Source organism: Microtus ochrogaster, chromosome 6 (assembly GCF_000317375.1).
Source record: "Microtus ochrogaster isolate Prairie Vole_2 chromosome 6, MicOch1.0, whole genome shotgun sequence".
NCBI lineage: Eukaryota > Metazoa > Chordata > Mammalia > Rodentia > Cricetidae > Microtus > Microtus ochrogaster.
Genome location: NC_022013.1, coordinates 82,639,478 through 82,650,704, shown reverse-complemented (window position 1 = coordinate 82,650,704; position 11,227 = coordinate 82,639,478). Strand labels below are relative to the sequence as shown.

General features: G+C 39.7%; 1 protein-coding gene across 6 annotated transcripts in view; it reads right to left on the bottom strand.

Annotated features, from left to right (window-relative positions):
- Enah (ENAH, actin regulator) overlaps positions 1-11,227 on the bottom strand; it is a 110,078-nt gene that overhangs the window by 11,786 nt on the left and 87,065 nt on the right. For 4 of the 6 annotated variants that reach the window (XM_026779640.1, XM_026779639.1, XM_026779641.1 and 1 more), the window contains 7 exons: positions 10,329-10,624; positions 8,454-9,278; positions 6,638-6,939; positions 5,720-5,865; positions 5,518-5,575; positions 4,689-4,737; positions 1,067-1,133 (listed from right to left, as the gene is read on the bottom strand). In XM_026779640.1, coding sequence (XP_026635441.1) covers positions 1,067-1,133; positions 4,689-4,737; positions 5,518-5,575; positions 5,720-5,865; positions 6,638-6,939; positions 8,454-9,278; positions 10,329-10,624 — 1,743 coding nt within the window. The remainder of the gene's footprint in view (positions 1-1,066; positions 1,134-4,688; positions 4,738-5,517; positions 5,576-5,719; positions 5,866-6,637; positions 6,940-8,453; positions 9,279-10,328; positions 10,625-11,227) is intronic. The other 2 variants (XM_026779643.1, XM_026779644.1) reach the window with 1 other exon arrangement.

Sequence of the window (11,227 nt, the reverse complement as noted above, 5' to 3'; positions counted from 1 at the left end):
GTGTGTGTGTGTGTGTGAGAGAGAGAGAGAGAGAGAGAGAGAGAGAGAGAGAGAGAGAGAGAGAGAAAACAAGCCTATCTTCTCTAACTTGACTATAATTAAAAATGTTGGGTTTTAATATTTTTGAAAAATTTATTATTTATTGATTGATTTGTTTTTTTGAAACAGAATCTTACTATGTAACTATGTAGTTTTGCCTGGCCCAGAACTTACTATGTAGTCCAGATTGGCCTTAAACTCAGAGATCTACTTGCCTCTGCATCATGAATGTTGAGATTAAAAAGTTTGTACCACCACACCTAAATTATATAATTTTAAATTATATGCAAATGGATATTTTGCTTATACATATGTCTACATGTGACTACAGTGCCTTCACAAGCCAGAAAACAACATTGGATCCCTAGGAAGCTACCATGTGGGTGCTAGGACTTGAACCTGGGTTCAGTAGAGCAACCACTGAGCCACTTCTCCAGGCCACAGTTAGAAGTTCTAAAGAGATACAACAAATTGGTACTGTATTTTAAAAACTATATAGAGACTGATGGGGCATTATTGGTCAATGCTATATTAGATTTCCATTACCGTTCAACGTTTAATTGCTGTGGGGGCAGTAATTCTACTTTGGTTATGTGGAGATGTCCTGGGTTCTTTTAGAGACTGTCAAAGGATTTAGGTTAAAACATCACTTACTTGCAAGTTTCTTTCAAACTATTAATAGGCAAAAATATGGATGCAAAGACATAAGACATGTAACTGTTAAGTTTGGGTGGTAGTTGCATTTTAATATTTGCTACACTGTTTTTTTCTTTTAATTTGAATAAAAAAAAACAAGTTAAAAGGGATAAACTATCCTAAAATACCAATAAATCTGATTAACAAACATGTCAGCAGAATTTATCAGATAATCAGGAATAGCAAAAATATAAATTTAGTGGTTGTTCAATATATGCATCATAGGTGCCTTTATGTTTTCCTTTGTACAACCAAAAGTTTTCTATGATAAAAATGTATTAACTTCTTTTTAGACAAGCATGTAATATGAATTTTAGAAAAAGATCAATACCTGGAGATGACAGGTGACTTACTGCCATTCACTGTGTTTGTTCTCTCCCAAGGTTTTCTACCTGGTTCTTCAAAAATAAGAAACAAGTATTATTAAACGAATACACCTCAGATCCTTCTAGAATCATTGCAAAACAAGACACAAAAGAACTATCATTCTATGGACACAGTAATAATACATATACCAAATATAAATTCTGAACACAAAGGACTCTAAATTTTATGGTTTTAAGAACTTAAAATGGAAATTCAGGAGGTAGAGACAGAAAGAGCTCTGAGTGTGAGGCTGGCCTGGTCTTCACAGTGAGTTCCAAGGAGCCAAGACTACATAGTAAGACCTTGTCCAAAAAACTAAAATCAAATCAAAACAAAACAAAAAAAACAAGAAGAAATTAAAAGTTTCCTTGAAACCCCTTCTATTATAAAATCTAAATAATCCAAATGATAGCAGCAATAACATAAGTAATCCAAATGATAGTGGCCTTTTACTAATCAACACAATTTACACTAGAATCCAATAAATTCAAATGTACTAAATTTTTTGTCCAATAGTAAATAAAATGTTCAATCTGTGATATGTTTTCTAATGTTTCCCCTCAGTGGCTTCTGTACATCTTCACTCAGGAGAAGTCTCTTTGAACTGTATGCAAAACTAAATTAAAACTCCCTTTATGCCTGCTTTGGGCTCTGAACTGTTAAAGGCACCTAGGGAAGAACCTAAAAGTTGCCATTGATTTTCCTTTACTTGGTCAATATTTAATTCTTCCTTTATAAGGGAATAGCTAAGGCACTCTGTCAGTCAGCAGTTAGTAAGGGAACATCAACAAACCAGGAAGCCAAGATGATGGAATAAGAACTACATCCAACACACTAACCCAAGTCATAGAGGATGAAGACAGAGCAGGAAGGGAGGGGAAGAGCCACTGAGACACTTATCAAAGACAACGCAGGTGGAAGGATGAAAGTAACTGCTGGTAGATGGAGTGCTCACACTACCTCAACAGAAGAGGAGGGAGAAACTATTAATCTCTTTTTTGTTTGTCTGTTGTTTGTTTTTTTTTTTTTTTGACAGTCTCACACTGTAATTCAAGGTAATCTAGAATTATATATATAATCCAGGCTGGACTCAAATTTGTGGCAATCCTGTTGTCTCAAGTCTACTAAATGCTGATATTACAGGTAAGAGCTTACCCGGTCAAACTTTTTTTTTTTTTAAAAGGGGTTTCTCTGTGTAACAATCCTGGCTGTCCTGGAACTTGCTCTGCAGACCAAACTGGCCTTGAATTCAGAGATCTGCCTGCCTCTGCTCCCAGAGTGTTGGAATTAAAAGTGTGTCACCTCCACCAGCTACTCCACTGGCTCCAGCAGATTTCCCAACTGGTTTTCTTTTTTTAAAAAAATTTATTTATTTACTATGTATACAATATTCTGTCTGCGTGTATGCCTGAAGGCCAGAAGAGGGCAGCAGACCTCATTACAGATGGTTGTGAGCCACCATGTGGTTGCTGGGAATTGAACTCAGGACCCTTGGAAGAGCAGTCAATGCTCTTAACCGCCCCCAACTGGTTTTCTTAACTCAATCTTCCCCAACTCCACAATGACAAGGCTGACAAAAGCCAACTTAAAGGGCTCCCAAAGAGTTTTACTGACTTACACATCAACACAAATACTTGCAAGACAAAAATCTAAATCTATTACTTATCTTTCCCTAACAGTCTTTTCAATTTTATTTTATGTGCATTGGTGTAAAGGTGTCAGATCCCCTGAAACTAGAGTTGCAGACAGTTATGAGCTGCCATGTGGGTGCTGGAAATTGAACCAGGTCTTTTAACATTCTCTTTTCCCCAAGAATCTCTGGTAAGTCAACTTGTCATTTCCTAGTTTTCTCTTACTCAACTTTAACACCACACCTCTGTTCATAATATGTTAATGTGCTAGTTTCAGCTAGCTAAACACTCGACATACAGAAGGAAACATCATTCTCGCCAAAGATAGCCCAGGTGACTTGATATGTCATTCCCTCTGACACAGCTGACACAGTTGCATTTAACATTTCATGAGATTTTGTGCTTAAGAGGCTTTAAATATTGGCAGGCAGTGGTGGTGCAGGCCACCACTGAAAACTCAGGGGGCAGGTGGATCTCTGTGAATTTGAGGCCCATCTGGTCTACAGAGCGAGTTCCAGAACAAGCTCCAAAGCTTCAGAGAAACCCAATGTTGGAAAGCCAAGAGCGTTTTTAAATCTCTCACCCATTTTTGGCTCATTAAACTGTTTTAATGCGATGTCTTTTTGTTGTTGTTTTTTGAGAAAGGGTTTCTCTGTGTAGCTCGGACTGTCCTGGTACTTGATTTGTAGACCAAGTTGACCTCGAACTCACAGAAATCCACTTGCCTCTGTTTTCCAAGTGGTGTGATTAAAGGTGTGTGCCACCACCGCCTGGCTACAATGCCAATCTTAAGAATTGAATGAAACAAATGAAAAAGAAGCTTTAAACCTTTCTAAATGAATTCCTGATTTCAGATGTGTGGGTTAAAAACAGTTGGATTTTTTTATAAACATAATGTACCAAGTCCATTTAGAGAAAAACCAAGATACATTGTGGAAAATTAGTCCATGGGGTCACAATGTTAATGATAGAAATAGCCAACTTCAAAAATATTTTTTTTTTAGAGTGGGAAAATGTCCTGAGAGGAAAACCAGCACTACTGTCATTTTCCTACACCAATATCATTTCTAACTATTATTCTTTATAGCTACAGGTAAATATAGCTGTCACCTTTCTTCCCCCCAAAAGATGGAGACTGTAACAAGGATCCACAACTATGCAGAGTGACTGGCTTGTTTGGTGCCAAACCCAGCCAATAATCTGCTATATAATTCCTGTACCTAAAGTTCAGGAAAATCACAGATGAGAAGATGAGAAGCTTCTAAGAAGAGTCAGAGGACCAGGCTGAATGCATGTGTAGACATGACAGGCAAGCTCTAGCCAGGACATCTCAACAACATGGTTGCTCAAAAAAGACTAGCACAGCAACACCATCAGTTGACACGTCAAAACAGACATGGGATATTCCATGTGACACAACCCCTAGACAAAGAGCTACTAGCAGTCAATGGCTGCATAGAAACGGAGAGTTTGAGCCTGGCAGTGGTGGCGCATGTCTTTAATCCCAGCACTTGGGAGGCTCTATGAGGTCAAGGCTAGCCTGGTCTCCAAAGCTACAGAGAAACCCTGTCTCGGAGGGGGAAAAAGAAAAGGGGAGAGTTTGTTTCCTCAACTGAGAATGTTCTGAAATATGCTACCTAACATGTGCATTTCAGTTCTTCTTTTAAAACTGTAATGAATAATCTCAACCTATAAACACACACATCAACATGTATATTAAGGTATTTGCCAATATAGCACTAGCAAAATGTTGAATTTAACAGATTTCAGTTTTGGGAAGAAAAGCATTAGCTCCTGAAATCACAAAAGGCAGAAAAAAAGATCAAAGCCTTCAAATGCACAAAGGCACGTTAACATTTTTGATGAGCAAGTAGTCAATTGGCCAGTCCAAACATGGGGAAAGAGACTTTTTACTTGGACAGTACTAGTGTTTAGGGAGTTTTCTGCTGAACTTACCAGGTGTACTTGTTGTAGAGGCCTTGGAAGTTATAGGTTCTGAATCTTCCTAAATATACAGAAACAGTCACATGAAGATCACATCACCAGAAACAGTAGTCTCTGCAGCTAGGTTTCCAAGCTCTCCTCCCATGTCCTCTCTGCCATCTACCTCGTTTTCCTTCCATTCTGGCTTACGCTGCTTCCCTCTCTTCCTTTCAGTCTTCCCTCTACTGTCTTCACAAAGCTCCTTCTTTGCTAAGCTCTGAGAGCCTGCTCTAGCCAACGCTAGGAACCGGACACGAGGTGGATTTGAGAAGTGTTATATGAAAGGAGGCCAGACGGCACAGAGAAAACAATCATGGCTGTGTTGAATGGCACATACAGAACAGGCTGGAGATGCTCACCCAGCTGAAATGTGAAATAGGATATGAAGGTACAATCCTAGGGGGCACAGCTAATAATAAACCCAGGGCTCCTAAGGGTGATGCATAAACTGCTGGTCTAATATAATTCTTCAATCTTACATTAACACAAAGAAATTGAGGAGCCTAATGGATTAGAAAACTTGCAAGAATCCATTCACTCATTTAATGGTGGGTATAAGAACAGAATTAACTTTAGACATTTGAACTTCAGTACTTTTCCCACAACTCTTCATATTCAACTCAATTCACTAAGAATGAGATTAAAATTTTATACATAACACTCAAGCCATTTTTAATACTTGTACAGTTATAAATAAAATAAGCAAATAAGCTCAAAAGAATTAAGTTTAGATTATATGAGTCTTTAATGAGCTAGGCTTGAGCTCCACACCTGAAGGCACAGAGATTTTATATTCACTTACACTTCTGTCTTCTTTTTGTTCTGTTTCTATTGTTGACCCCTTTTCAGCAATTCTTCTCCTGGAAAGGCAAATTGATTAAAAATTTTTATATCACCTATCTTTGTCTGCCTGCCTGCCTAACTACTCTAGTTCTAAGAGGGAAGAGGATAAAATTATCAAAGTGTTTCTGATTCTGGACATACCCACCACAATAAAATCTCACCTCCTGGCCAGCAGGGCACTCATCTCTTCCATTAAGCCACTCCCCCCTAGAGGAAGGGGTCCATTCCCACGACCAGCATCTCCTTTGGATGAGGCCAAGTTCACACCTACAGTACCCCCTCCACTTGGGAAAGAGCCATCCTCCACCTTAATGAGAACACACACAGAATAATTTCCTATGTAGATGATAATGCTTATTAACACATTCAAAACAGAGGAACACATCATTATTGATTTAAAAAAGTACATTTTTTTTAAAATTTGAAGAACCAATAGTGAGTAGCATTGACTTTATATGTTAATAGGAATTCTATAAAGTTAAGACCACCAATAATGGGGAAAAAACAGTACTGATTTTCCAAATGATGCACTGAAAAAGACACAATCCTAATGGTAATTTTTTCCTCATCCCAAATACATAATCTGAATCCAACAGAGGAAGAAATATGATAAATCAAACTCAGGTAATTATAAAAAAAAAGTTAATGTTTTTAAAGGGTAATAAAGATTGAGGAATTGTCACAGATTAAAATAAAAGACATTATAATTAAATTTAACAAATGATCTTGAACTAGGAAAAAATGCCATAAAAATTATTAGCTACCCTCCCTTCAAATTTACACTGAGATAGAAAAATAAGAACATGGTGTTTCTGACTTACTCTCAAATCATTCGGATTAGAAACTGTGATAAAGGTGATCACGCAAAGAAAAGAAGAGGCAAATAGTGGTTAGAAGTCAACTGGTGAATATGAGACGATGAGGTCACATTCTTTATACTACCTTACACCTTTTCTAAAATTTTAAATTATGTTGGTTTTTAATAACAGGGTCTACACCAGCATAACCCAGTAATTTCACGTTTTTAGACATTTAGAAACAAGACACACATTTAAAAGTTCAGTAATTTGGTAATTTACCCGAGACACTTTCCTAAGTTTTGCTCCTGCGATTGCAGCTGCAAGTCCAGTTAAAGGGCGATTGTCTTCTGACATAGATCCAGAGAAAAATCCAGATGCAGGGAGGGGAGGGGCAGGAGGTGGGGGAGGAGGGGGAGGAACTTGGTTAGGAAGAGGGGGTGGGGGAGGCGGTGGAGGAGGCCCAGTGGATGGAAGTGGAGGTGGTGGAGGAGGTCCAGGGGGAGGAGGGAGTGCTGAGGTGTGGTTAGGGCCTGGTGGGAGGGGTGGAGGTGGTGGAGGTGCAGGTGGTCCCAAGACAAGGCCTGAGAGGAAGAAAAGTTAAGACAATCATCAACAACAGAGCTAATATATCATTGCATTTTACAAGGGAAAATATATAGAATGACATTCTAAAGTAAGTTGACTCAGACACTGTATATAAGAGATTAATTTATCATTATACTTAAAATCTAGACTAGTTTAATAAAAGATATGATTTGAAAGCCAAAGTATTTACACAACCATTTAATATTTGACCTTTAGTAACAGAAGCAATGAGACCCCCTCAAGGGATTTGAAAACAAATGCTTATTAGAGAGATATGCAATGTTACACACACACGGCCACGCAATTAGTACTGCCCAAGATAACAGACCCAAGGTAATCCATGTAAAACCTTAGATGCTGAGATAATATACTTGACTATGATAACAAAAAGGTATTTATTTACCAATAAGGCTTAAAAGGTTAATTTTTGTTTTTGTAAAGAAGGAACTGAGTTTGCACACTGGGTAGTAGTTGTCACTTCTGAGGCTTGAACAGGCATACAAACAGAAATGAAAGGCTGGAGGTAAGCTGTCCTATCCTGCAGATTGAGTTCTGAGTCACAGCACGACAGTTAGCCTTGTCAGGCTGTGTGTGTCTTCTGATCAGATGTCAGTCAGATAGTAAATTACGCATATTCTAATTTGAGCCACCTTTTAGTAAAATCTGATGAAATATCATAAAAAAGGTCGTGTTTAACAAAGGGAGTTATTTTTAAATCTAGATTGTAACATTGTTTTTAAGCATGAAGTTGTTTTTGGCATCCTCACTACATTGTATACTTATATAAACAACAACAAAAAGCAGGGTCATAATGTTTCCTCTTACAGAACTGGGGGAACTTTATGTACATCCTCCACACTTACAGCTCTAAGGTCCCTTCCTTGCTGTCATGCAGCACAGCTTGTGCTTGGGACAAACCTTTAAGGACCCTCTGTTTGCCCTTATACCACTACTTGCAATCGGGCCTGTGGAATCCTCTGGGGTACACACCAAGCCTGCCAATCCTCTCCTTCTGCCCCCAGCCCAGAGGTTACCCACTTTAAACATTTAAATCAGCACGTCTTAGAGCAGAAGTGCCCCGGGGCAAGCTTTGGGATGATCTATCTATTAAACAGACCTCCAACTCTCCAGGAAGTATTTAGATTTCCTATTTACTGCATGGAAGATGACCAATCAAGTTTTCTAGCGAAGTTTAAAATTATTTGTATAGGGGTTCCTAAATATTAGAAAGCACCTTCTACAACTCTTACTGCAAAAGATTCAAAAACCTAAGTCTAATATGGATATCTCCCATACTAAATTCCTATATACAATTAAGGTCCCAGGACCAAAGAAAAAAAAATCCTTCAATTTTTTTAAAAATAAAGTAAAATAAAACCCCATGTAAGTACTTTGGTAAAGGGATGCTCAATTATTAAAACCATCTGACTCATTCTACCAGGCAGTCAGTTATTGCTACACACTACTCTGAAGTGACCAGTAGTCAGCAGTAGCAGTAGTGAAGCCTTACCCTGTGGGGTTGGCGTCTCGGCCGGCTGAGAGGCTGCCTGCAAGCCTGGCTCGGAAGCAGAGGAGTCTCCCAGCTCAGGATTTAGAGGGGTCTCCACAGAGGCAGGGGCAGCTGCAGAGGGAGAAGGGAGAACACTGGGCTTGGATGAGGGAGTTGAGGCAAGAGGGGTGCCTGGAGGAGGAGAAGCCTGTGATCCACAGTGTGAGAGTGAGGCGAGGGGAGGCAGCGGCGGTGGTGGCGGTGGTGGTGGAGGCGGCGGTGGCGGAGGAGGCGGCGCTGCTGGCCCTGAGGTAGGCGGTGGAGACACTGGGTATGTTACAGAGTCCAGCAGCCCATTGGGTGCTGTCGGTGACGGAGGCATTTGGGGCACAGGAGAGGAGACACAAACGGGGAGGACAGGCCTTGGGCCAGTAGCTTTGCCAGGAGGACTGCTAATCATTATCGGAGGAGATGGAGGGAGGGGCGAGAAATTGGAAGTAGACCAGGCACAGGACTTCGCAGCTGGAGGCTGAGAAGAGGGTGTGTTCACAGGAGAAGAAGGTCGAGAGTTTTTGTTCAGAGGACGAGGAACTGTAGCATAATGGGGAAGAACAGGGTGGAAGGCTGAACCTAGAGATGTTGCAAAACGTGTCGCTGAGTGTCGCAGTGGTGGTGTAGGGGGTGTGGAAGTAGGTGGCAAAGCAGTCACTACAGCGTAATCAGGAGTGGCATCTGACACTGGAGCTGAGATGACTTTAGCATATGATGGAGGAGGTGCTGAAGGAGGCTGGCAACTGGAATACTCAGGAAGTGGAGCATTATACAGGGAGCTGTCTGAAGATGGAGCTGGACATAAGGTGGAAAGCAGCGGCAAAGACAGGATAAAAAAGGAGAGAGAAAAAGGGAGCTAGTGAAGCCACAAAACCAGCAATCAGACAAAATGTATAAACGTAGACTATAGTTAGTACCAGAAAATTAGGCAAATAACTGTCTCCACTTGAGAAAATTTAACTTGTCAACACTTTTGAAATTCGAAAGAGGATGAAATATATTCTTTTAACTATATGGATTAATACTCTATCCTTTATAGGAAAAGGGCAGTAACAGTCTTAACTTTTTTATTTAGTCCACTAAAACAGCATCAAAATTATTACAAACAGCAGAATAAACTGAGTTGTTTCGAACATGACAAAATGTTCAGTACAGATGGAAAGAACACCCAACTTAGTGCTTACTTGTGGACATTTCTATCTTCTCAGCTGTGACTGCAGACAATCAGGCAGTGAAAAACTGTGAATTAACTTAACCAACTAGCCAATCCTGAACCCACACTGGCTTCTGATGTAGCTCAGAAAGATTAAAGTTCTCTGATAAATACTCAACACCTTAAGCTTTAACCATATCATAAATTCTATGACATTTGATAAATCCCTGACTGTTATTTTTCACAATACCAGAAAATGTTTAAATAACCAGTTATTTTAAGCGAATACTTCCATCTATTTTAATTTTTCCTTCAGAAACCAGACTATACCCAAGCTAATTTGATGCTGTATGTGGCATAGTAGAGGTATGTGATAACTTTAACTGACTGCACAAGGGAAATATCTTCCAAGATCATTATAAAAAAAAATCTTTGCATAAAAACATTCACACTTTATAGCTGAATTTTAGGGCAGCAAAAAGAATTAAAATGGCAAAACAAAAATTCCCAAGAGCTTTCTTTTAGTTTCTAAGCAATAAAACAAACACTGAAGCAATAATTGCTAAGTACTTATCCTAACTCCAAACTGCGCTGCTTATTCCCCAGCGCGCACATGTGAAGTATCACAATTCTCGGCAACACAGATCCTTGCCCAGCTCAGGTGCAGGAGACGTAAGTCTGCAGACTCTTACCAGCATTGGACACTCTGCGCTCTCGCTCTCGTTCCCACTCCACTTGCTCGCGCTCCAGCTGCTCCAGGCGCTCTCGGTCCTGCCGCTCCCTCTCCAGGCGCTCCAGCCGCTCCCTCTCCAGGCGCTCCATGTGCTCCCTTTCCTGTCTCTGCCGCTCCAGCTGCTCTTGTTCCAGGCGCTCCCTCTCTAGCCTCTCTCTTTCTAGTCGCTCTCTCTCCAGCCTTTCTCTCTCCATTCTTTCTCTCTCCAGCCTCTCCCTCTCCAGATCCTTCTGTCGCTGCTGTTCTTGCAGCTGCCTGAAATTAAAAGTCGAATAAATAAAACTAAAACCCGTGGTTACTACTTCCACACAAAGGCAGGCTCCTTACAGACACCTTGTATTTTATACCAATGGAACTAACCTCTCAAGAGCCACATGGGCTCAATCAACACAGCTTTTGAGAATAAACCTCCCACTATAATCACCAAATCATTATATTAATCAGATGATGAAATAATTTTAAAATGCAATCTTTTTCTTAAAAATGTAACATTTTTAACTGCACAAGTTACAGCTTCAGGAAAAACAATGATAATAGCTATACCTGAATACAACATTTGGTGACTAGAAAATAAACCCAGTTAAGTAAGAAATAAACTATAAATCACTAAAATTTCATATCTATAGGTAACTATAGTTAACATTTTGGTATATACATCTAGACCTTTTGTTCTATAATAACACACCCATAGATTTTGAAATTCAATCAGATCAGTATCATCTCACCACAACTCTGAAATCTGCTTTTTCTGACACAATGCACACTGGAAAAATTACCGCACACCCTTAATGTAACCTCTTTAACTTCCACGAGCATATGGACAGCACTGCTTAGCCCTATTTATTTATTTGTTTGTTT